The sequence below is a fragment of the Aythya marila genome (assembly GCF_965140915.1).
Source record: "Aythya marila genome assembly, chromosome: 4".
Lineage (NCBI taxonomy): Eukaryota > Metazoa > Chordata > Aves > Anseriformes > Anatidae > Aythya > Aythya marila.
The window spans coordinates 36,215,825-36,242,848 of record NC_139045.1 but is presented as its reverse complement, the minus strand read 5'-3'; the positions used below and the strand labels follow the sequence as shown (position 1 = coordinate 36,242,848).

The 27,024-nt window shown below is 36.3% G+C and overlaps 1 protein-coding gene and 1 long non-coding RNA gene across 7 annotated transcripts in view; one reads left to right on the top strand and one right to left on the bottom strand.

The window, feature by feature from the left end:
• The window catches only part of IL15 (interleukin 15), a 35,690-nt gene extending 19,203 nt beyond the window's left edge, over positions 1 to 16,487 (top strand). For 2 of the 4 annotated variants that reach the window (XM_082759451.1, XM_082759452.1), the window contains exons 3-7: positions 11,745 to 11,854; positions 13,170 to 13,251; positions 13,796 to 13,837; positions 15,516 to 15,656; positions 16,209 to 16,486. In XM_082759451.1, the coding sequence (XP_082615577.1) occupies positions 11,745 to 11,854; positions 13,170 to 13,251; positions 13,796 to 13,837; positions 15,516 to 15,656; positions 16,209 to 16,319 (486 nt within the window). In that variant the 3' untranslated portion in view covers positions 16,320 to 16,486. Of the gene's footprint in view, positions 1 to 7,241; positions 7,287 to 11,302; positions 11,440 to 11,744; positions 11,855 to 13,169; positions 13,252 to 13,795; positions 13,838 to 15,515; positions 15,657 to 16,208 lie in introns of those variants that run through there. The other 2 variants (XM_082759450.1, XM_082759453.1) reach the window with 2 other exon arrangements.
• The window catches only part of LOC309877748, a 34,079-nt gene extending 8,920 nt beyond the window's left edge, over positions 1 to 25,159 (bottom strand). Inside the window, exons 1-5 of one of the 3 annotated variants that reach the window (XR_014317427.1) lie at positions 24,787 to 25,159; positions 24,399 to 24,545; positions 22,029 to 22,140; positions 8,841 to 8,937; positions 3,115 to 3,201 (exon numbers count right to left, since the gene is read on the bottom strand). This is a non-coding gene — a long non-coding RNA (uncharacterized lncRNA). Of the gene's footprint in view, positions 1 to 3,114; positions 3,202 to 8,840; positions 8,938 to 22,028; positions 22,141 to 24,398; positions 24,640 to 24,786 lie in introns of those variants that run through there. The other 2 variants (XR_014317428.1, XR_014317429.1) reach the window with 2 other exon arrangements.
• Positions 25,160 to 27,024: the final 1,865 nt, after the last annotated feature.

The window sequence follows — 27,024 nt, the reverse complement described above, 5'->3', positions numbered from 1 at the left end:
GCCCTCATACTCCTGTTCAATGAGGGGGACTGGCTTATTCCTCTCACCAGAAACATAGTGTATGTATATATGTGATGTACATGCTGAAGCTGACAAAGACGGGCGCTTTGTTCTGACCGGTTCTCTCTAGCTGACCAGAACACAAAGCAAAGCTATTCTTTCTAATATATACGTTTAACGTTAGCTTTGTGAAACCAGTTTTCAGCTGTTGGATACCTGAAGATATGTACTCCAGACAGTTTTACTCATTTTCCTACTCTCTTTCTTCTATTATTCCATACTCAAATACACTTGACTTGTGTATTGTGTTCAAGAAACCCTATGCTACTAACATTTATTATCTTGGCTAGGTGTTGTCTAACAGTACCTGAATGCATTATAAATGTATGGTGATACAATAGAAAGGTCTAGAGCATATTCACTACTAATACACATATTCTCCAAGTGTCTATGGGACATTTTTTGCAAGGGAATCTTTGTAAAACTTTTCTGATGTTCTGCTTTTAAAACAATTCCTTATTTTCTCTCTCTCTCTCTCTTAAGGACAACCCCCCCACACACACACTCATCTTCTGCCCTTGTGTAACTGAAAATGACTCTCAGATTTGTGACATTTTATGGATGCCTATAGATTATTTTGCTTAATTTAAATGACACATAAATATTTCAGGTCTTATTTTGAAATGTGTGTTATTTCAGGACAAATGGGTCATCATAAGGACAAAGTAGTTTTCTAGTAGGTTTCATACAGGTAAAAATGAATGACTTAACTATAACGCAAATTTATGTGCTTTGCATATATGACAACTTTTAAGAAAAACGCAATAGGCACTACACTGAATGCAAACTAATGTATAAACGTTGAGAAAGCTAACTCAAGATATGTATTACACTTAGTCAAAGTGACTTTTTAACAATAACATGACTCATTGAGATGGAGGCCTAGTAGCTATCTTCTACACTTTCTAGGATCTGAAGGCTTTTGCCTCTACCTATCCTAACAACTCAGTGCTCATATCGCAGGTATGCTAGCATCCAAGAACTGGGACAGAATGATTTATCTCAAAGAAATTTAAGTCACATTTTGTCCTGAATTAAATATCAGTGAGTGAAAAAAAAAAAAAACCACACTGATTTAAATCAAGGACCTTTATTTTATTTCAGTTTATATCTCAGTTATTTTCTTAAGAAAAGGTCATTTTTTCTAGTTCACATTACCACTAAAAAAATAAAAAATAAAAAAATAAAAAAATTCAAGTGACAGAAACCCTAACATTAAACATACATTTTCATATTTCTAACCAGGAAAATATTTAATGCACTTATATTTCTTAAACAGTTTTGTGAGTTATAGACTCAGATTCTTAACTGATAGTCCAGGAGACTGTGAATGATGCTTATTTTTGCTTGCTGGTTTTTGTTTTTTATTTTGCTTACAATTTCTGTCAGTCTCTATTCTGAAGGAAAGAAAATGGAAGTAACGTTCTTTAAGAGTATTTGAATCTTGTTTTACGTGACTTAAATGATTACCTAAAATACTTCTGATACAGATGAAAAAAGTATAGACCTCAAAGTACTGGGTTACTCTTTTTGCTCAATATTCCTCAGATTTTCTGCAAGACATGGAAGCACCTTTCGAAAAATCAGTTTAGGCATTTGAGTAGGATAAACACCTCACTCTTACTGAAATCAATAGGATAAGTTAATATTCAACATCCCTTCAACTGACTGCAAGCTTGGGTCTATGGGATGTGACCTTGCTCTGCTCTATGAAGAATTCTGTATGTACTTGGTGTCAAAAGCAATCTTGAAAGTATGGTACATTTTCCTATATATTTAGAGTAGTTAAATGATAGCCCTTCCGGTTATTTTTTACTCATAGTTTGCAACTAAGAGAGAAGAAACTTTGTTTCTCTTTTCCAAATAGGTTGCTCAATTTTGAAATAACTATTTCAAATGATGAAAATGTTCTAACAGTGCCTGGTGAACTGAAGCAAAAATAAACTAGAGCAAAACCACAATGAAATGAAATACATCTTTTTGGGAAGAGGGCAACTAGCAGCATTTTTTTCCATTTTAATGGCTGAAAATAATACGTACGCTTACTCAAAGTACTGACATTGTAACTGTTAGAAAGCTCAATCTGGCCTAAAAAAAGGAAAGATATGTTCCCTTAGGTTATACGTATTTCTAAAAAGCAGTACTCTTCAGAAAATTACATTATGAAGAGGACTCAATAATGTAATATTTTACATTTTTAAATTACTTACCATCTCCTATTATGTTTAGAACTTAATACAAAAGTTGAAATACAAGCTGAAAAAATGTTTAGGTATCAGGAACTGATAACCTTAGCTGACAGTTGAAATTCAAAAAATCCATTATAAAGCAAATACTTATCTATAGTGATTAACTACAGGGAAGAAATACTAGAGATGTTATAAACATGAGAATACCTCAGATCTGACAAGCTTTATATGCATTCTCCTTTGCTGAAGATAGAAGAGTTTATCAGGGAGGTATCATTGTACTCTTGGCATTCACAACTGGCTGCAGTTGAAGACAGCAGGTCCAGAAGACTTGTAGTCAGAGTCAACTTCACTTTTCCTAAATTCTGTGTGCTTCTCTAAATCATTTCAAGAGCATGTATCTAATTTTTAACCTGTAAGGACTATAATCCTTTCTGATCTGCACATTACAACCTACCCATAAGTTACATACTGCCTGTAGACTAGCAGGGGTTAAAGAAGAGTCATTATGTTGGCTGTGAAATACCCCTTAGAACAGGGTTTTCTGCAGCCCTTTGGGTGTACAGAAGCTGTATAAGAAACTTTATTATGAACCTGTATCTATGTTTTCACAAGACGACTCCTGCATGCCTCAGAACAGGCTCTGATGCAAAACTGTTTTGACTACCTATACAGGTTTACAACAACGATCAATAAGGTCAGACAGACTATCTGAGATGGTACACAGCAGGGGTGGAATGGAAGGAACAGAGTGGAAGGAAAATCTAAAGGAGGTGAGGGGTGAGAGGTTGAGGCCTGGCTACAGGAGGCAGTGCCCGGCCCCTGCAGCCCCTCCAGGATCACCCCCAAGTCCCCCAGGCCTTACCTCGAGCTCCCCACGCTGCCCGGCCTTCAGCCTTGTTGGGGGCTTGCTCCCAAGGCAAAGCCCTGGTCCCCAGTACAGCAGCAGCACCTTGGGGCCAATCAGATGAAAACAAATTATATTTTTGACTAATGTGAATGTGAAGATGTGCACTTCAAAATTTGCAAGAAGTATTATTTTTTCTGAAAGACTGCATTATCTGCTGAAGTGTTTCTTTTATTTTGAAAGAGTAACTATTAGTCTGTAAATGATATATATGCTTTTGATTTAATACAATTGACAGACTTTTTGCAATATGGTCATAGGTTAAACTTGCAACATGTATTTCATCTTAGAGTTTTATCTCGTGTCTTATATGAGTATATCAGAAACATATTATTAATTACTGTCAACATCTTGCTGTTACTTTTGGCACAACATCTTTTATGTTAAATCAATGAAGTAAGCAATCCAAGAGCAGAGATGTGTAATTTTATCCAAGAGTTTACTCCTTTTTGATAACACTGTTTCACAGAGATATATATTATAAAGGCAACCAGTGGTTTATTTGTGCTTTGCAGGATTGCCCATTATTTTATACACAACTGATTTTAACATCCCTATGAACTTGTTTTTTCAGTCTTTTTTAAAAACACTTTTGTTTAAATGAACATAGTGGCTAGTAGACTCACCTTACCCTGTATGAAAAAAAATTCCATGTTTTCTGGATGACTGCTGGACAGCACTGTTAAGAGCTATAACTACCGTTTCCAAATTTTAGGAGCTCTGATACAGAAACCAGATTAACAAAATTCAGTATTGCTTCAGCTCTTATTAGCTTGTACACACACATAACATCTTTCATTCCTCTCTATATATTCTGGGCTTGGCTGCCAAGAAATGAAGAAAAACTATCACCCATGCAAATTTAAGAAACCTCAAATAATGACACATACCATGTTGTGTTGCATCTCCACTGGCAAAGTGGTTCAGTCTGCAATTTCTCAGTTTGTTACATTCCACAAAATATATTCAAAATTTACATGAAAAGGGGAGGTTCCTGTGGCACATACTAGAGCTTTTCCAATAATCAGCTTTCCTGTATCCTAACACAAGAAACTAAGGATGATTGTTCCTTTGCTGTAAGTCTTTCTGGTATGTTATTTATAAATGATTTAGATTAATCTAAAGCAGATATAATTTCCTTTCCAAATTTGTTTGCTTTTCCTATGCAGAAATATGAAACAAATCTATAATAGACATATTCTATTATTTCTTTCAATCCTGATGCTATCTTTTTTTGCCTACTGATCTGTTTACAATATTCCTTTTGGATGTTTATATGTTGCTTTCCTCATTTTTTGATAAATTTGTTTTTCCCAGCTTAATGTTTTGTTCTCAGCATCTCTGGAAAAGGAAGTAACCTCTTCACTGGTTTCAATAGAGCTAAGGCAATTGACACACATTAGGGTTTAATTCTGCTCTTTGAAGAATAAAAGCAAAGGAAAACAGTACAATATGTTCAACTACATCCTGCTTGCTTATCTCAGGATCCAGTACAGTCCAGTAAAAGTATCATAAGACAGGAACATATATTTATTTTATTTTATTTTATTTTATTTTATTTTATTTTATTTTATTTTATTTTATTTTATTTATTTATTTTAAAGAAAAAAGGTCTCAAAATACTGCCTCACTTTACAATTTTGAGAATTGCAATTACCATTTTCAATCTTCTTTCTGTTCCAGGTATATTACAGATCCCTATTTGTATATGATATAATTCACAGTCTCTGAGCTAAGTAGTTTGCTAAGTCTGAGATCTTATTTGTCCAGCAGCTGCTCCTTTGGTGACTACTTTATTGTCTCAGGATTTTTAACTTCTCTACATCAGTATGACAGCCTTTAATTTTGTTTACTTTTAAAGTTCTTCAGTACTGTTTTTGATTTTAACATCCTACACTCTAATTCCAAAAAAAAAAAAAAAACCACCAACTTTATACCTAATTGTATTTTATTTCCATGTTGATTGTTTGTTGCCATGGCATAAAAATATCACAAAAAAAAATATTTACAGGGTCCGCCTAGTAATATATATAGATCTGTACACATTTTGTTAAACAAATTTCAACACACTATTTCTGCTGGCTCTTTATTTTGTTGTTGTTTTATGCATGTGCTTTACAATCTCTTGTGATGCTACTGCTTTTTTATGCAGGAAAGTATATCCAGAACAAAAAATCACTACTTTTTGTATATTGCATCCTAAAGGGGTGGGAAGCATGGGGGGAATGGAGTTGAATGGTCATAGCTAACAACCCTATAAATCTGTTCTGTACTCTGCCTTTTACTGACTATGCCATTAACTCAGTCATTTTGACACTATCAATACTTGGGGCTTCTCAATTTAGTAATCACACTGCTTATCAAAGAAACTTAGCATTACTGTCATATATGCTTGCACCAGGACAACATTAAGTTGATCATTCATTATTGAGTGATTAGTACCCTGAGAAGACAGACATTCCATGGAGGAATTTAAAAAGAAAGATGCCATAACTTTATTTTCTGGCTGGATTTTACCAGCTGGCAAAATATGCTCAAGAGAGATCCTGAACTGGTTGGCAAGGAGTAGGTCAAACCCATGGACTAAGTGACATGTTTGGTGTTCTGGTCCCTGATTTCAAGCAGAGACCCTTATTTCAAGCAGAGATATAACTTGAGGAGGCCTGTGGTCATGACTTAGGCATTGTTCTGAAACAGATTGACAAATTAGTGAAAGCAGACAAGCAAAAAGGAAAGCTCTTAATTTAAAGTATTCATACTTAACATTCATCTAGCAATATTTAGCCCTAAATACTGGAGCACTTCTATTGGGTTGCATTGCTGCTCTAATAGTAAGGCTCCTTGCAAAGTTATAAAATCATTCTCTGCACCAAGGACAAACTTCCTCTCAGGCCAATAGCTAAACATAAGATGCATCTTCATAAGACTATGATATAAGCCCCAGGCCTCAAGCATGTTTTGGAGAAAGAAAGAAAAAAAAAAGAAAAAAAAAAAAAAAAGAAGGCCAAAGGAACATATAACTTCTATTTAACTTCTTACATTTCAAATTCTGACATTAAAGTTATCGAGTGGAATAGCAAAGACTCTGTGACCTTTTGGCAAGGTTTTCAAGCAAGCATTGCAACCTTTACTTTCTGATTTCTTCACCTGACATAAGTCCCAGTTAGCAAGAGCATATAGGAGAAGGAAATCTAACTGGATAACTGTCAAAAGCAAATGAACAAGTATTCCAGCAAACCAAGAACACACAAATGCATAATTGGTTAAACTGAGAGAGTTTCCTGCCATGCTGATTACTGAGAATACTTCATTTTTCTTTGAAAGAAAGTTTGGACACATTACTCACACTTTAGCAGAATAAACTAGATAGAATATTACTCCATCCATGGAAGAGTATGAAGCTATGCATTATGAACAAGAAAGCTATAGTTCTTGGGGAAGGGGGATAAAAGAGAAGGAATCAAATAACAATAATTTTTAAAGAATGCTTAATTTTTAAACAGAATCTGAAAAAATGCCTTAGTCTGTCTAATTTTAGGTAAATACAAAATTTCTGAGAAAGCACTTTGGCTTTGTGAAATAAAGACTTGAAGATGTAGCAATCTAAGGAATGTTCTGGCTCTCATCCAGAAAAGCATTCATGCAAGTGATTCAGTTTACCACTTAGTAATTCCACTGACTTCCTTTCTGGATCAGTAAATAAAATCTAGACAAAAAGCCAAAGAGGAAGAGTTGAAGACATCCCTGCAGAACAGCACAGAAGTAGAGACTGACTAAAATAGACTAAATAGCATGCAAGAAGATGTCTATTGCAGTAGAGAATGAAGATGAAAAATGAGCACAAACAAAATATTGTGTGGCAACAAATAAGACAAAAGCAATACATCGTACACACACAAAAAAAAGAGACAGTGACATGAAAAACCAAGAAGTTAAGGATGAACAATAATGCAATAGATGGTCAGCGGAGAGGACAGACTGAGGAAGACGATATGACTACAGGGGTAAGGAATGCTGAGTCTAGCCAGAAAGCCTAAAAGCAATGGGAAAAAGGAATGATTAGGAAAAAAAAACAGCTGTGTGCCAGAGATCAAGAAGTTATGGATAAATTGAGAACAGCCAAAAATCAGGTAGGCTAGAATTTATTGTAATTTTTTTATCTTTTGTGTGTGTGTGTGTGCATAAGTAGTGGAACATTCTTCAGACATTCCAGAATTTTAAAAGAACTGGACATAAAATTGTGGCAGGAGAACATATTGTGGAAGGACGAGCCACCAGCATCGTAGGAAAGAAAAAAAGCTGATGAGCACTGCTAGGAAGATCATGGAAGTGGAAGGAGCGTCTTTATTGCATTGTATAGCTCTGGTGAGATAACCTTGGATGACAGCTAAGTTCCCACCCAGTTGATTGCTCATTCTCTCCACAGCCAGATGTATAGAGGAGAAAAGTGTAAGGACATAAGAGAGGAAAACTCATGGGTTGAGCTAAAGACAGCCTAATAAGTTAAAAACCAACCAAACTAAAACACCAAAGAACAAGTGATGCAAAAGCAATCACTTGTCACCTACCACCACTGGAGCAATGTCCAGCTATTCTCCAAGCAATGACTGTCTGAAAAAATCACCCCGCCCCTGCTTTTACATGACATTTTTTAAAGTGTGAATTCATATGGTATGGAATATCTATTTGGATATGCTGTCCCAGCTGTGTCCTCTCCCAAAATCTTGCCAACCCTAATGTGCTTGCTGGAAGGGTGGCGTGAGAAACATAGAAACATGGTCACAGCTCTACAGTACAGCATTGTACAAACTACTATGAATAAAATTAAATCCATCCCAACAAGATCCAATGCAACAGTCTAGCAAAATGTAGTCTGAAAGACGACTGTCTACTTCTTTATTAAATGATTCCACTGAAAAAAAAAAAAAAAGAGCTGTTGTAGACTGAGGATCACTACTGAAAGCACGTGCACAAATAGAGATGTTTGAGGGCTTGTAGGTTCAGGATATAAATTATCTAACTAAGAATGAAAATGCTTAGTTCTTCCCTACAAAGAACAACCTTGTGAGTCCCACAGTTACATGAATATGTAACAAGTGACTCAGCAGGACAATCTTACGTCATAGCAATAAAGTATGGGCATAAGCAATAAAAAATAGTGGACCAGTGTAGATAAAACCAGCTTGCACAGGAACTGAATTTTCCTAATTATAAATATCATATCTCAAGGAATCACTAAGAAATTTACAGGCAACTCTTAATAAAGAAATTCAGATATGTGGTATGTAAGGAAAGACATAATTTTAACTTTCAGAAATTTCCTTTGCTTGTAATTTAAATATTGTATAGAGCTACAAATATTTTCTTTTGACTAATGTATAGTTTTTTATGACAGACAAAATGAAGGAATCAGCAGCTGATTTTGCCTTGGTAAAGAAGAGTTGTCATTTGCTTATATGTTGATTTCTTTAGGAGAGAAAATAGTACTACTGTGGCTTACATTTTACTCACATTAATGATAAGTACTTCATTGTAACTTCATGATGGGAAAATGATATATATATGTTTTTTTTTTTTGTTGTTGTTTTTTTTTTTTTTTTTCAAGCAGATTATTTCTGTGCTTTATAATTCTCAATTGCATCTTGAAATAATATATATTTATGTACAAAGGCTTCAATACTTACTCTGGCATAGCAGGTTATCAGAATGCAAGCCATGGAAATAAAAACAAAAAAATGAACTGCTTCTTCTCTTCTGCTTTTCAAAGTCCAAAGTTCATGCCTGTGTAAAACAAGGGCAAGTATTAGTGGTGTAATAAAGTTGGTTAATAAGTAAACAGAGTAAGAAATTAAAAATAAACACTAGCATAGGGAAAGTTACAACAATGTATATTCAAAGCAGAAGAATAATTTGTCAAAGCAAGTAAGTGAGCTAACAATTCTTATGTTGTTGAATAGTAGTGGATGAAACATTTAAGAAATTAGGGTAGAATATTGCTCTGAATTGTAGAAAGGAATGTATTATGTGATCTACTGGACCTTAAAAACCTCTTTCTCTATAAACAAACAAACAAACAAAAAATGTTTTCTTCAGCTGTATCCAAGATATAAGATTTTAAATTTATTTATATGTACCTTGATATTCCTGATAAGACTATTTTTTCAATTAAAAAAACAAAACAAACAAACAAAAAAAACAGGATATATTTTAAGGGCTGTTAAATCAAATCAAAACAAATAGCATGCAGATAAAAACAAAAAAAAACAAACAAACAAAAAAAAAAGGTTTTGGTTCATTATATTTACAAGAAACATGACAAACATCACATGAAACAATACTAACTGCAGAAAGGTTGCATCTTTTCTGCAATACTGTAACAAAATCACTTAGTGTTTTTGATAACAGTGAAGTGGCGTGTACTTTTTAAATATTGCAGTCATATATTTGTATTGCTTATTACTTAATATTTTGGTTTTAATATTCACATATTTTAGATTTGCATTTTATGTGGAAATATTAACTGGTTGAGCTTTATTTTTAGACATACTTTGCTTAAAGGTAACTGAAATAGTTTAGAAGATGGATGTGGTATTACTTGATCTGGACATACTTTAATTTATATAATCTATCGTTCATTTACATTTTTCTTACATAACAGATTTTGAACACAAAAGTGATAAAAGAGTCTGGTACTGTTTTCCGTTACTGAGTGTGGAAATATATGTGATGACTAGGTAACTATGCTATTTCCGTGAAACCTGTGGGTTTTGGAAGCAAAATAATTGAAATGTTTTTAGAACACTTTCTATTTAAAACAGTAACAAATATTTTTTACAGACTCTTCAGAAGTGCCCTGGAACACATAAATGTTATTTTCCTAATTTTACCACTATATGCTTTTATAAGTTAAACAGCTTGCAGCAAGGTGACTGGTCACAAGTGGTGTTCCCTAGGGGTCAGTGTTGTCCCCTTTAATAGCTTTATTGATAACTTGGAGGAGGGAATTGAGTGCACCCCCAGTAAGTTTGCAGATGACACCAAGCTGGGGGGAAGTGTCAGTCTGCCAGAGGGTAGGAAGGCCCTGCAGAGGAACCTGGACAGGTTGGGGTGATGGGCAGAGGCCAATGGGATGAGGTTCAACATGGCTAAGTGCCACGTCCTGCACTTTGGCCACAACAATTCCATGCAGCGCTACAGGCTTGTGAGAGAGCGTCTCAAAAGCTATACAGAGGAAAAGGATCTGGGGGTGCTGATTGATGCTTGCCTGAACGTGAACTGGCAGTGTGCTCAGGTGACCAAGAAAGCCAACAGCATCCTGGCTTGTGTCAGGAATAGTGTAGCCAGCAGGAGTAGGGAGGTGATCGTCCCTTTCTATTCTGCCCTGGTGAGGCTGCACCTTGGGTACTGCGTTCAGGTTTGGGCCCTTCACTACAAGAAGGACATCGAGGCCCTGGAGCATGTCCAGAGAAGAGCTACAAAGCTGGTGAAGGGCCTGGAGCACAAGTCCTGTGAGGAGTGGCTGAGGGAGCTGGGGTTGTTTAGTCTGGAGAAGAGGAGGCTCAGGGGAGACCTCACTGCTCTCTACAACTGCCTGAAAGGAAGGTGTGGGGAGCTGGGAGTTGGCCTCTTCTCATAGATAACTAGTGATAGAACTAGAGGGAATGGCCTCAAGTTGCACCAGGGGAGGTTCAGGTTGGAAATTAGGAGATATTTCTTCTCAGAAAGAGCAGTCAGGCATTGGAACAGGTTGCCCAGGGAAGCAGTGGAGTCACCGTCCCTGCGGGTGTTTAAGGAGAGGTTGGACGTGGTGCTTAGGGGCATGGTTTAGTGAATGACAGTGGTAGTAGGGTGATGGTTGGACCAGATGATCTTGAAGGTCTTTTCCAACCTTAGTGATTCAATGATTCTAAGTTAGCTACAAACCTGACAATAGATTTTTATTTTATTTTTTTTAAAGCTATGTTCAGTTTTTAAATATGCACTTGTAAATTACTGTGTAAATAAACCACACGTAAAGAAACACAATTAGAGCTAGTTAATATAAAAGTGTTGCACATATGATAAGAAATTAAACTTTGGACAAAAAAGCATAGTTGCAGATAATTAACCTAGCTTGGTGAAGAAGCTGTATCAGCTTAAATTAAAGGGCTTGTGATTCTGAAACAAAGTTTCCTAGGCTGTGTACAACGAGACAGTCAAGGCAAAGCTCACACCTCCTCATTTCCAGTTGTCCAACTCCACTGAAAGAATTCGTAACTGCATGAATCACTTCCAGTATGAGAGGTAAATATAGCATGTATAACAGTATAAATATATACTGTACATGAACAGTTTATTTAATATATATACATAGCCCAGGATGAGTTAGGATTTTTGTACTTTGACTTCAGTATCTGATTTTATACTGACTGTTTTGTAAACTGATTACACACATCTGCAAGCTATGAATCAGTTGGTCTTCAATCTACACTCAACAGGTAGTCTTGTCTTGATTGGATGCCTTGTTAAATTGGTTAATTGAGTCAGCAGTAAACAAAATCCTGTGAAATCAAATTGTGATGAGCTATCTTCTTGGTTATATCTTTCAGAAAACACACCTGAAAAGTATTTGTCTGCAATACCATATGTATCTTCTTCTGAACAGTCATTTCTTTTTCCTTTTGAAGAATAAGACTGGACTGACCATCTTCTTCCTATGGTAACTACAAAATTAATGTAAATTAGGTAGTAAACACAAATGATCTATTTTCACTATTACAGCTACTACTTGCAGTTGCCTCCACTTGCTTTAGAAAGTGGGTTCTCTCCTGCCACGTTATGCAGTCCTGCAGCGCTTTTTAGGCCATGGTCCCTTACCGTATTCTTTCTTTCTCTGATTAGGCTTACTCCAGTCAAGAATGCACCTTGGCCCTTATCTCCATCATAACCCTCAAGATGTTCAAATTGTTGCAATTAAAGACCTCCATCAATTGCCATATGTCTTTGCAATGAAAACAAACAAACAAAACAAACAAAAAACATTAACAAAAACACACATACAAAAAAAAAAGCAAACCACAAGTGAACATGTTCAAATGTGTATGCTGGTTTATGTATACTAGATGCTTCCTTTCCATTCTCACTGTTTCCTGTGTTAGAAAACCAGCCCTGATTGATTCTACTGCCTACATGCCCTCCTCACACTGCCCCTTCAGTCAAATCTCTTTGCTAAGGTCTGATATTAAGAAAAAAAGCAGCAAATGTTCTCTGATTCTTGTTATATATATATATATTTTTTTTTTCTTTCTCAAAAATCTTGTAATTTTTGAGTCTCTGTTTAAGGCTTAAGTGGTTAATAGCTGCTTGTTTCAAACCAACTTCCCAAAACAATTAGTTGTCTTTCTTTCCCTATACTGCCTTATATTACTTATAGTACAGCAGTATTGAAAGGGATCCAAGTTAATGAGTCGAGTAGGGAAATATTAAAACCACAGTTCACAGTCCAAAAATCTTCCAAAGGAGAAGAAAATTTTCCTTCCACCCTTTAGTGGTTCACTTCATGTAAAATTTTATCTATGGCAGGAGAAAGCTTTCCTGTACACACACACAACAAACAAACAAACAAAACACATATAAAAGGACACACAATATTTCTACAGGGCTAAAGATATAAATTCCATTGTAGTAGAGGGGGAAAAAATCAGTATTAGAGACCTAGAAATTTGTAATTTTGGAGGATACTTTGCAAGAAGTGTAGATATTTTGCAAAAAAATAGTTGAACATTTCTCTTGCATTATGTCTTATAGAACTAGCCTTTGAAAAAATTTGCTGACTGCTTATAGAGTCTGGCTCTGTGATATATATTTTATACATCAGTAGATTTTATGATTTATCAAATGTACTTGACCCACACATTACCATATATATAACAGCATATCTTTAGTATATGAATAATCTGTTACTCTTTTTTCAGCAGAAACAATGTGTGTACCTACTACTTAGCCTAGTGGTCACTGTTTTTCTTCTGGTCTAGTGCTTATATACCAAAGACAGAGGCAGATCACTGCAAGTGGACAGAAGTTCTGAAAGATTTGGAGCAGATCAAGACATCCGAAGTAAGCTCATTAAAAAGTTAACATTTCATATAAACATAGGAGCAGACATAATTAAACATTTAGCACAGTACTCGGTTAAGAGTGTCAGTAGCAAAGAGTACGAAATGGGATGTTGGTATAGTGCTGTTTTGTGGGTGGAAGTGAGGGGGAGTAGAAGACTGAAGGGAACTGGAGGTGAACAAATATGGTAGATTCTAGAATTAATTATTATTTTCATTCTCTCTTTTTTGAATATTTGATTATTATTTTTCATTTATTTTGGTTGGGTAGAGCAAAAAGAACCATCTCCTAAGGAAAAGGGTAAAGGACATGGAAGTTAGTTCCTTCTGAAAAAGTACTTACAGAACTCAATTCTGTTGAGCTTCCTCACAGTGAAGCCCATTCTGCAGGTTACTAGATGACTAAGATTCCTGACTTACTGACTCTCTGTAGCTAGCTTGATTGACCGTTTCAACTTGGAGCTAATCCATGTCTCTAATATTTGTTTATTATCTCTAAGGTCTGCTAGTTGTTGCTCATAATTCTAACTCTCATATTCTTTTAGGACATTGATGTCAGTTTATATACAGCAAACACAGATGAGGATGTAAGTAAAATTAAAATTTAACCCAAACTGGTCTAATATAGTAGCTTCATTTCTTTGCTAGCAATTTTCTCCTAAGGTAGCCTTGGTCTAATTTGAGAAAAGTTTCAGAAACCAGATCATTTTCCTTGGAAGTAGTTCTATTACCTAAATTACTTATGATGAACTGTGTAAGCCGGTATTATTTTTACTGAATTACCTGCTATTACAATTAATCGACTAAAAGGGATGATGGAAAAGGAACTTACTAAAATAAACACTGAACAATAACGTTGGTATTTGTTTGTAATTTGAAAAGGGAAAAAGAGTGACAAAGAAAATAGTTCCTGAGATTATTATTTAACACCATGCACTACAATATTACAATAAGAAAATACGGGAAAAGTGTCATATAGAAAATAACTGTCAACATCTACTAGTACATTTCTCTGCTTTTGCAATTCCTTAGCTTAGCAGCAAATACTAGGTAATATCAAGGATTTGGCTTTCTAATAGCTGGAGATTATAATTTATCCTGGAACCAATAAACTTAGTTATTTTTTTAAATATAATTCTTAACCCAGTTATAGAAATCTGCCTAAAATACGATCACATTAAATGCAGTTTCCATAAATTAATTCCTGAAGAGACTATTTCATAATCTGTTATTGTGGAACTCAGTCAGCACTCCAGGAGACACATACAGTCCACCAAGAAAATGAATCAAGCCAATACCCCACGTCTAGCAGTCATTTTTGGTATAAAATGTGTCCTCCTTTGGTATAAAAAGCATCCTCCTGAGAAACTGCCTTTTCTGGCAGCATAAAAATTCATACAATGGCTATGCCAACTACACACAATACATGACTTCCTGTACATAAGAAGTTAACAAGAGATTTCCTAGAAATAATAGACTTACTTACTTACTACATCAGCACAGGGTAGTCTCAGTGTGCATGTGGAATACAGTAAATTTGATGTGTTCAGTGGACTGGCAAGCCTGAGAAGGCACAGAGTCTAATGTATCTGTGTAGTTAGCTCTGTATGTTATGGGAAAAAAGGTCACAAAACATGCATGTCCACACCTGCTCACCCATTCCCTTAACTGAAATTAAGTTAATTCCCTTAACTGAATACAGAAGTTAATGCACTGTAAAAGTGAATTTATTAGCTGGTAATGTCAGGAAGATTTTCTTAAAGTGGGAAGGCCTGATGTGAAAGTCATACTACCTGGGGCTTGTTCTTGGCAATGGAGAAATCAGTTCCCGTTCTTTTTTTTTTTTTTTTTTTTTTTTCTTTATTTGTGTAATACAAGTAATAATTTGTTTGTTTGTTTCTCTCCTCCCCCATTCTTCATTATTTTGAATTCAGATCTCTGAATGAAAGTGCTAGAACTACTAACAACAATACTTATTTAATTCCATTACTGTTAATTGTATTCCAAATTCCTAGCCTGATTAATTGTTTTCCTATTTTCTTCATCAAGACACAAAGTTTAACTTTGTCCTAGGAAACTGACTGGCCTATATATTAGCTCTCTGAATCTATCTTTGCAGATATTTGAAGGTACTTGAACAGTAAGAAGAGATATCCAGTAAATAAAAATCAACTACTTCTTGGTAAATTATATCCTTTATTCAGGTATTCCATTTTAACCTTAAAGCTACTAAAACTTTTTTTTTTCTTTTTTTTTTTTTTTCAGAAAGAATGCCAAGAACCTATAATGAGATGCTTTTTCTTAGAGATGAACGTGATTCTTCATGAATGTAATATCAAAAATTGTAGTAAAACACAGGATGTATACAACATATTGAAAAATGGAAATGCAAGCTTTAAAAATGAGGTAAGTAGTACCAACAGTCTGTGGAAAAAAGTGTTTCTTCAGTAGCAGAACTTTTGTTTTTCACAGATACGCAAAAGGTGAGATGGTACATATGAAAGCAAAATGGGAATCAGTAACCCAAACATACAACAATGAAAAGGCTACACATATAAAAATGAAAGAGCAGAATTCAGTGATTTTTATAAAGCCACTTCTACGATTCCTATCAACAAAAATACTTGTGACTGGGCACACATACATATGTCAAAGTGTTTGAATGTGTATGTATAAATAGTAGTTTGTAACTTCAGTATCTAAAGTCACTTATGTTGAGACACATACAGAAGTGTCCTAATTTTCAAAGACACGGGCCACTTGGATCTCTCACTGAAGCACTGTGTCTTTGAAAGACAATGCTATACAGGAAGCAAGCCAGGAACAAAACATGAGTACCTTGGAAGACTCCAGCAGTGCTTTCTGTAGTAATTGACTGCACTGGAATTATTCACAACAGTTCTCTATCTGAAGAAACAGATCATGTATCCTGCTTTACTATTGCATTTTCTTTTTCAGTTGAGTTCCACAACATCAAAAAAATGTAAAGAATGTGAAGAATATGAAGAAAAAAGTTTTACAGAATTTATACAGAATTTTGTAAAGGTTATACAGAAGGAATGCAAATAATACACTGACCAAAAGAGAAAAGCTGGGAACGAAGACTGTTCAAGAAACATTCCTCAGAGAAATTACATTATCACCAACAATAAACTGAAAAGAACTTCACTTCTAGTGCTACTTACGTACAATAAAAAAAAAAAATAAAATCTCTGTAATGCATGTGTTCATAATTCCATATGTTCAAATAATATCACTTACAAAATATATATGGAAGGAATTTTAAAAGTTTTTTTTTTTTTTTTTTTTTTTTTTTTTTTTTTCCCTGTGCTTAAGATGTAGTCCCCTGGAGAAAAAACTTTGCCTAACTTACCAGCCTTTCAGTGAAATTTTCTAAGATGATATTAGGATATCTGCAGTGGGAACCTTCCTGTGAACATCAGTTCAGGAATGACTGGATGGAGTTTCAGATAAAAGCTCTTCTTTAATTATCATTAATATAGAATTACCCTATCCTATTAAAGCAGTTAGCTATAGTTATTTCTGTTAGCTGAAATTTATAATTCTACTATCTGCTCAGAGGGCTGAGCCCAGAAGATCTTAGCTCACCTCTTGTTTTTGTTGTTTGTCCTGACAGTTTTCCTTGCCCTTTTTTTGTTTTGTTTTGTTTTCCTATTAGTGTTCCTTCAGTGAACTACTGTCAAAAAACAAGCTGAGGCCTATTTTTCCTGCAGGTCTGTTGGCTCTCTTATAATATTTTTATTCCTATTATGGTTTTCAGTTAAACCCAGCTAGTTGCTTTTAACTATGGCTTCAAAGTCAAAAACTTTGAGCAACCTGGTCTAGTGGGAGGTGTCCCTGATCATGGAAGGGGGGGCTGGAATTAGATGATCTTTAAGGTCCCTTCTAACCCAAACCATTCTATGATTCTATGAAAGAGAAGGGTAGTAGGGTACTGCAAGTCTGCAGCTGAGGGACTGGTTTGTTCCGGCAGAAACAGCTAACTCATGAGACTTGAGTGATGGTATGTCTTCATTCAAATCCCCTTTTAAGGGGTTAATAGAAGTGTTCACTGGCGATAGTTCAATATAGAAATGAGAACTTTGTGAAAGCCAGAATCGTGAATGGTAGTGGAAAAAGGCAAATTTTGAAATGCAGCTACCTCTTTTATTAGGAGATTTTCTGTTCTGGGGCAAACGTAACTCTGAAAGGGGAATTCTTTGCTCATGGTGAAGTAGCTGGTGTGGGGCTCAGCAGCAATTTCAGATTATCCATCTTAGTTCATATAGCTATGTGAGAAAAAGAACAGCTAGAATCACAGAATCACAGAATTTTCTAGGTTGGAAGAGACCTCAAGGTCATCGAGTCCAACCTCCAACCTAACACTAACAGCCCTCCACTAAACCATATCCCTAAGCTCTACATCTAAGCGTCTTTTGAAGACTTCCAGGGATGGTGACTCCACCACTTCCCTGGGCAGCCTGTTCCAGTGCCTCACAACCCTTTCAGTGAAGAAGTTCTTCCTAACATCTAACCTAAAACTCCCCTGGCTCAACTTAAGCCCATTCCCCCTCGTCCTGTCACCAGGCATGTGGGAGAACAGGCCAACCCCCACCTCGCTACAGCCTCCCTTGAGGTACCTAAAAAGAGCGATAAGGTCACCCCTGAGCCTCCTCTTCTCCAGGCTGAACAAGCCCAGCTCCCTCAGCCGCTCCTCGTAGGACTTGTTCTCCAGGCCCCTCACCAGCTTCGTCGCCCTTCTCTGCACCCGCTCAAGCACCTCCATGTCCTTCTTGTAGCGAGGGGCCCAAAACTGAACACAGTACTCGAGGTGCGGCCTCACCAGAGCTGAGTACAGGGGGACGATCACCTCCCTAGCCCTGCTGGTCACGCTGTTCCTGATACAAGCCAGGATGCCGTTGGCCTTCTTGGCCACCTGAGCACACTGCTGGCTCATATTCAGCCGACTATCCACCATCACTCCCAGGTCCTTCTCTGCCTGGCAGCTTTCCAACCATTCCTCTCCCAGCCTGTAGCTCTGCTTGGGGTTATTGCGCCCCAGGTGCAGGACCCGGCACTTGGCCTTGTTGAACTTCATGCATACTTCAGGATCCATTCAAAGTCCACGAGCAAAAGCTCGGAGACACATTGAACATTTCAGTGTGTCAGCACAATGTGCAGTGGTAACACTTAAAAAGGAATGCAAATACTATATTCACTATATGTACTAACAGTCATTTTACGTAGCTATAGCAGCATGTCAGCTGATAGTTACATTTTTAAGTACTAAAGAGCTGTTCCATTGTTCAGTACTAGTGACTCTAAGTAGGAATTATAGACATGAAGGTGCAGCAGATCATAGCAGATTCAAGTTGCTACACTGGAACAAAACATAAACCTCCTATGACACAACAGCATCAGTGAATATTTCTGGAAGTATTATCTACTTTATTAGCAAGATAAAAGACATTTAAACATAAAATTATTGCCTGGTAGGTTATGGACTCCAGGTAAACTCACTTGTAAAGAGGTATGCTGCAAACTGTCTCTCCTACACCACATAGCACTAGATTATCAAATAGCTACACACTTTGAGAACCTAGATTGTATGTACAATTGTTAGTCAATTCATTTGTCTAGACACCTGCATCACAAATATTGTGATTCTACTGTCAACCTGCACTGAGTACCCTCTCATTCTTGTGAATCTTTTCTGCTTCCCATCCTTTCCCATTTTAATGTGGGCAACACCACAACAGGATGGCTATCAATGTTTTGTTGCATTTCTCAAAGGAATAATGTGGAGCAAATATATAGGAACAATATGACAACAATACAATATTTTATCATAGCAGTTTGCTATCTGTGCCATAGGTAAAACTGAGAAGCTATTCTATTTAAAAGTTGCCTTTCCTAGCTCTTCTAAGATCCGTATACTTCCTTCAGTTCACTTGACATCTGTATTCTTGGAGCAAGACAGGACATATTAGTCCTGCCAGTTTGGCATATTTTGCATCATCATTTTTGCAACAAATTTTCTCTCTAGCCCCCCAAAATCCCTAATATTTCTCATAATTGATAGAACCTACTATTTTTGATCAGTATACAGACAAATCAAATCATTCTTTTGGTCAATCTCCAAGCATTAAAGTCACTAATATTTATCCAGTTAGTAATACATGGAACTCCCCAGTCCTCTAAGGCCACAGTACTGAACAGCAGATGTTCATCATCATCAGTTATGACAGCCAGGAATTTCTTTTCCTCTAACCTTAATTGTGACTTTTTACATCACATTTTGGAAGAATCCTTTAAACTCACAAGATAGCAAATGATTCATCTGGGTTTTCTTTGGCAAACTTGCTGCAATTAATTCAAAGATAATTACATCATTATGGATAATTTCTGCAACTTTTTTTCCGTTACAAGTTTCCTGTTTACATGTATTATTCGACTTCTTACATTTCTAACAGATGTCTTCAGACAGTGTTTCTCTCTCAAATTTGACAATCTTCTTAGCTGTAGGTATGAGGCATTTGGATAAAGTAACTTATCCAAAATCCCTTGGATGTACTGTATTTTTATCACTGACATAATTCCTTTTTATGACCTCAGTCTCTAGTATTTTATATCACTAATAAATTATGAAGATCTACCTTGGGAAACTTAGAATTCATAGCATTTCCTAAGTTGCTTTGAAGTTTTAAGTTATCCAGCTATGACATATAAAGAAGTGCTGTTAACTAAGTGTTGCCTTAAAGACATAAGTTTTTTTGTTTTGTTATAGTGTTTTTTTTTTTTTAGTTGGGTGGTGCTTTATGGTTTTTTTTTTTTTTTTTTTGTTTTTGTTTTTGTTTTGTTTTGTTTTGTTTTGTTTTGTTTTTTGGTCATTTTAATGTTGTGTCCCATCGTCCACTCTCCTCCCCCCCAGTCTTCAATCTTCTGGGATCTCCTGAAAGCAGTGATAATTCTGGACAGTCAATGTTTTGTTTCAGCATTGGTGAAGTGATCCCAAGCAGATAAACTTACACAAAGCAAGCATTAATTATTTCAGTGGGTGGAACACAAGCTTTTCCAGCAGAGTACCTGTAACAGTACCACTGTGGTTGAGAGACTGACAGTAAGACCTAGCTATTAAAACAATGCCTTGTCCTCATTAATGCAGGAAAAATGACAATCACAAACAGCCAAGGGCTCCTGAAACAGTTATTTGGAAGTCATAATTTCTGACTCTGGGAAGCGGAGCTTCTAGTAGCTCCTTAGCAGTTGAGTAGGATGGTGATGACAGCTGTCAGGCTACCATAGAACATGGTAAATGAAATAGTAATTTCCAAAGTCCTGCTCTGATGACTTATCAAAGACCTCTATTACTTCACAAATAAGAATAAAGGGTAAGTAATTATTCCCTGGCCCTAAGACGAACTGGCACAGCACAGCTTACTTGGGGGTGGCCACATAACTGAATGAATTTGCTGCTATTGCTAGAAAGCAAGGAATATTTATTTTTAAGCTCCAGTGATATAAAGGGACAGAAAAATGATAGCAAGGATATGCTATAAGGAGTAACAAGGAAAGGGTGAAGGTATAGAATGTCCCACATCCCTCCCACCACCATCACCCTGGTCCTGGTCCTGTAAGTTATTGCATCACTGAATATTAAAGCTGACAAGATTTGGGACTTTGACACAAATATCTGTGACTCCTCTCATTAAACTGTTAGCTACATCCTTCCAAGCCTGCAAATCATGACTGAAATGTCTGTTCCACTGTAACAAGGTGTACCATATGTTAAAACAAGAGCCTCTTTTCTTCCTGCCTACATACAAACAGCATTTCAACAGTAAATTATCTTGGTAACTGATCTGTAACTACTAAAGGTACTCTATAACCACCACAATTGACAAAACCCTAAGAAATTTAGAAATAAAAGAGTAACACAGAGCTATTTCCTTGACTGAATATCATGTCCATAAATGCAGAGATTAGCAAATTTCAAGATTCTCAGAAGTAGGGAGTAAGAATTAAGAAGCATAAACACTCAGACACTGCTTTTAACAGCAACCCATGCCACAAATACCTTTGTTTATAAGAAATATAGAAGAAGATATGGCTGTACCCTTGCCCCACAGTCAAATGTTTTCTTGCTTCATGGAAAAAAACACACTCTGTATGTGCTTTATTTTACAGCTCTCTTCTACTTAAGGGTGTTACACTCCATTTTGCTCTCATTAAACACCCAGACTACACTCATCTCCAACCTAACTGCTTTCAACAGCAAGTTTACCCTAGGTTCTGCAGCTGAAACAGCACTGGAGAGACATATTAAATCTTTCAATTTAAGTGTTCATTCCTTTGTTCTTATCATGTGCATCTCCATGTAAGAAAAAGTTCACTCTATTCCAGCACAGTGTAGTTCTTCTAGACTGTGTCATTCTCTCTCTGCTAAACTGCTCTAATTAAGTTTTCCAACATTCACAGCAGCTACAACAGAGACAACTTCAGTGTAAATATTCGTCTTGTGGAAGCTGTAGTACTTGAAGTTCTCTGCATATTTTTGGTCATCAGAGTTTGAGTTTTGCTGCACCAGCCATTTCAGAAGGGTATGATTATACCTCCAGACAACCCTAACTCTGCATCAAAATTTTCTGTTAATAAACTATGGAGTAAGATCAATTATAAATACAGTTACATGAAACAGATCTTACAATTATTTGGAAGAGCAAAACAAAAAGCCTTATGAAAATGTCTTATCCTCCAAAAAGGCAAAATAATGCTCACCTATTTTTAACTCCTCAGATGCTGCCAGAAAGTCTTCCAGACCAGTTTTTGCACAACATCTGGGACTCTGATACATATGCTAGAATTTGAACAGTACAGCTGGACAACATTTCTGCAAGGAAAATATGTTTACTTCAAAAAATATTCACTCACAACTGTTGCTGCGACACAAACATATCCAAGAGAGCTCAGAAATCTATTCATGCTGGAGATCCTTGTTAGCTGTTTCCTTGTTGTAAGCAGAGTTGCAAGACAAATTATTTTTTACTTGAAAACAGTCTCTAACAGAGAAATTTATTACATCTTTAGATACAATCTTTTAAACAACTTAAGTTACAGCTTTATTGTTATACTACTGTTATCTTGTGAAAAATATTCTTTTGACAAATGAATGTCAAAAAATGTGTAATGAAGTAGTTTGAATTTTTCTTATGTCCCAGGATAATACTGTGTGGGGATACTAGTACACACATAGATTACATTCTCATGCTTTCTCAGTACTTCAGGGAAATTTATTTCTTTTTTTTTTTTCTTTTTTCTTTTTTTTTCTGCATTCTAAAAAGAATCACTAGAATTTTCAAGTGTAACTATGTAAAAAAATACCACCAACTTAAAGTTAGTCTGAAATAGCTCTCTGTTAATTAACCCAGCAAAATCAGTTCAACATCATAAATCTTGGCTATGTCTAAAGTGACTAAGAATTTTACAGAACACATTCTCTGTAACGTAAAACTACAGACTTTCAAATACAGGGCAGTCTTTCTATGTAACTTTCTTTTCAAGATTGCTCAAATACTATCTGATATGTACCCTTAGCAATAATTTTACAAACAAATGTACAAACTCATTCTTTACAAATAAAACCAACTTTATGTTTGAGATTGCTTATTTTTTTCCCTTGGTGAAGAACTGAAACCTTCTTTTGCCTAAAGTCAGAGAGTTGAGTCAAAATATATACAAGTGATTTTAGAACTGAGGGAGCTTTTTACCTCATTTCTAACCCACATAAAATAATGAAAACTTCCTCAGAATATATTCTAACAGGGAACATTATTGTAAATCTTAGGCCAGAATTTCTATAACTTCACTGTAAGGACCCCAATTGTTAGCAATTTCCTTTCTAGGAAGAAATCCTAAAACATTCTGGCAGTCATTACCTAAAATATCTCCACCTAAACTAGCCTTTTTGTCATTACAGTCATTCCAGACTCTTATGTTAATTAACATGTAGCATTATTTATTATGGTTCTACTTTTCAAGCACATCATAGAGATTTTCTTTTCTTTTCTGCAACAAACCCACCACAGGCTGAGCCAATCAGTTAGGTGTGCAGTTGCCTCTGTGAAAACACGTTTAAGAAAGGAAAAACAAATGTCAGAGAGAGGAGGTGGGAACAAAGAGAGTAAGAAACAGCAGAGGGAACACCAAGGTCAAAGAAGAAGGTGCTTTATGGTGTTGAAGAGAAGGAGTTTTATGTCACTTGAGCAGATATCCCCTACAGCTCATGGAAGATGCTGCAGTGGAGCAGTTGGATACTTCCTGAAGGAACTGTGGCCCATGCGGAGGCCACGCTGGAGCAGGTTCTTCCTGAAAGACTGCAGCACACGGTGAGAGCCCATGCCTGAGCAGGGGAAAAGCATGAGAGGGAAGGATCAGAAGAGAGAAGTCACTATGACAATCCCCCTCACCAATACCACCTCTCAGTACTGCTCAGGGGTGGGTATAAGGGACCTCAAGTGAAGAAATGAAGTTGTGCATGAGAAAAGGGGGAGGAAAGGTGTTTTTTAAAAGTTTGTCTTTGTTTCTAACATCCAAAATCCATTATCATTAGCAATAAATTTAGTTTTCTCCAATTTGAGTCTCCTTTGCCCTCTGCAGTAATAAGTAAGCAATCTGACTGTCTTTATCTTGATTCACAAGCATTCTCATCCTATTCTGTCCCCCTGTCCTGCTGAGATGGGGAAGTGAGGAAGCAGCTGGGTAGGAGTTCAGAGCCTCCTTCTTTAGCCAAGGCTGACCCAGCACACGTGTACCACAGGCTTTCAGTACAGAACTGCTGCCAGCACGTATCCAAGTTCAGAGGATTGCAAATTACAGAGATCCCTAATCATATTTCACTGAACACACATGACCTTTTAATTTATTATTCCAGCCTCAACATGTACTACTCAATATATTCAGCACACTAAGTACATTGGGGAGTTGCTGTGGATTAAAGATTAGCTGGGACAAACTGATCTTTTCAACTAAATAAGCAAGGGTAAAATACCAATTAAGCAATACTGCAGTATCACAGAGACAAAGTATGCACCTAAACAACAACCAAAAATACTTGGCCAGAAGTAATTTGTAAACTCTAGGTCTACTTACTGCTAAGGTTAACAAACAAAGTATGGATTCTCCTCTGCACCCACTTCTATGGGTATGTAGTCCCAAAGAGGGTTTCTTACCACAGCCAGTGAACCAGGGTTAATCAACCAATTCGTGCAGAACTTTCCTCCCCACCAAGCCATCACTCTACCACAGAAGAAAACAGAAATGAATTATGACTGTGAATATCCTCTCTCAAACAAGCAAAACAAAAAACCCCACACCCTATTCTGAAAGATTAGTCTGTTCTAGCTCTCAACGGTAGTTGAGGCTAAAGAAGTTGCACTAAAGAGTTTTATATTTAGAGGAACAATTATTAACAGTTATTTATATGTTTACATATAAATATATATATATATATGTATATATAAGTAAAATACATACTGACCATTCACATGCCGGAGGATTTCCCAAATAATTTAAAGGATATTGAAGGGATAGGCCAAATTAATAGTAGCAGTAAATAGGATCACAGTCTAGCTCTGTGTATCAGAAAGAGGAGAAAGGAGGAAGAGAAAAACGAAAGAAGAAAACGACAGAAAAAGAAGAAAGAAGGAAGAAAAGAGAAGGAAGAAGAGGGAAGAAAAGAAAGAAAGACAGAAGAAGGAAAAAAAAAAAAGTAGCACTTACAAAAATAAACAAGAAAGCATGCCTGGGTTCCTGATCCAAGAACATGATGGACTAAAGAAACAAGCAATAAAAAAGCCATCTTTCAAAACTATTGCTTTTACTGAGCTTGCAGTATATCCAGCCCATAAATTGCAGGTTGATTTGGAGGCGTACTCTTGGTCAGAAAACGGGAAATGGATGAGCACTGGCAAAAATCTCCATGAAACTTATATATATAAAAAGAGAGGTCAAATGGGATAGTCCTGCAACTTATTGTTTTCTAAGCTTTAAAAGCTGCTATCTAAATTTAGCTAGACTTCAAGAGCACAAACTTAACAACAACAAAATCCAATAACAGTCTTTAGTCCTTAAAATATCCTCTTTGCCTATTGGGTCATACACCATACTTGGGTATGGAAACAGATTCTTGCAAGTGGACAATTAAGGAAATAAGTAAGTTCCCACACATTGAGACTCTGAAACATTCCACAATCAAATACTTCAGTGATGACCACAGAAGCCAAACAGAGAATGTGTGTTAAAATTATCACTGTATTTGTATTGAAAATCTTCCTGAGGATTGAAAAGTTTTGGAAAAAAATATTAAAACGCTAGGAATCAGTGTTCACTACATATAAAATGGGGGCAATATTAGGCAGATAATGCTTGATAATAAACAGTGACTAATACTTTTCTGGAATATCATATTTTATAACAAGAATTCTTCACTGAATACTCTGAGAACTGAATCCTCTCTCTTGTACAAAAGGGTTAAACCCTGCATTAGAGTGTTATTGGTATGCATTTACACTAACGCAGCCAAGATGAAAATAAAGCTCAGTGACTTAGCAGTCAGGTATAAAGGTCCATTTTACATCAAACAGAATATTATATGAAAAATTACTTACAACTTAAAATCAATGCTAGTGCTTATCAAAGAGACAGATGTTTAATTTTGCATCTACTGTAAGACATGACAAAATAATTGGAAGGTGCATTACTTTTGTCCAGTATGCTCAGTGTCTTTTCAAAAATGATCCACCAAAAATACACCTTTGAACTTAGGGCACTTTAAGTTTGAAACATCTCCCTACTTGCTTCTCTCTCATAGGTGGGCAGCAAATTAGAGAAAACTGTATGACTACCAAACAGTCCACCTACATTATGTCAATGGTTGTATCATAAGGGAAAGTTTAACAACATGTCAGAGAAGACCTAAATTTTTACCAGATTACAGAATGAAGATAAAAATGCTCACAATTCATGTGCTTAGGATAATTTCATATACTAAGCCTGAGCTAAACGCGAATTTGTTAAGCTTTTCTTCCTGCAAAGAGACGAAACAGAAAAACAACAGTTAACAAAGCAAAAACACTTCCCCATCTCTCACTCCACTCCCCATTCTGGAATCATTAATTACTGTAAATACACAAAACGGATACGTAAAATTGAAGTAGGGCCACAAAGTTGATCAGAAGGCTGGAGCGCTTCTGTGAAGACAAGCTGAGGGAGTTGGTGTTGTTTAGTCTAGTGAAGGCTGCTGGGAGACATTGTAGTGGCCGTACTTATTCCAATACTTATTCCAGTACTTAAAGGAGGCCTTCAGGAAAGAAGGGGAGACATTATATATTAGGGAGTATAGCAATAGGACAAGGCGTAATGACATTAAACTAAAAGAGGGTAGATTTTGATTAGATATTAGGAGGAAATTCTTCACTCAGAGGGTGGTGAGGCTCTGGGACAGGTTGCCCAGAGAAGCTGTGGATGCCCCATCTCTGGAAGTGTTCAAGGCTAGGCTGGATGGGGCTTTGGGCAACCTGCTCTGGTGGGAGGTGTCCCTGCCCGTGGCAGGGGGTTGGAAACAGATGGTCTTTAAGGTCACTTCCAATCCAAATCATTTTATGATAATTTACCACGATTGCCCTCTAAAAAAGATATTTTGGGGATATAATCAGAGTTTGTTATTTTCCTATGCTTTATGTGTCAGCAGGGTTGTGCTTCACCCAGCCCCAAATTA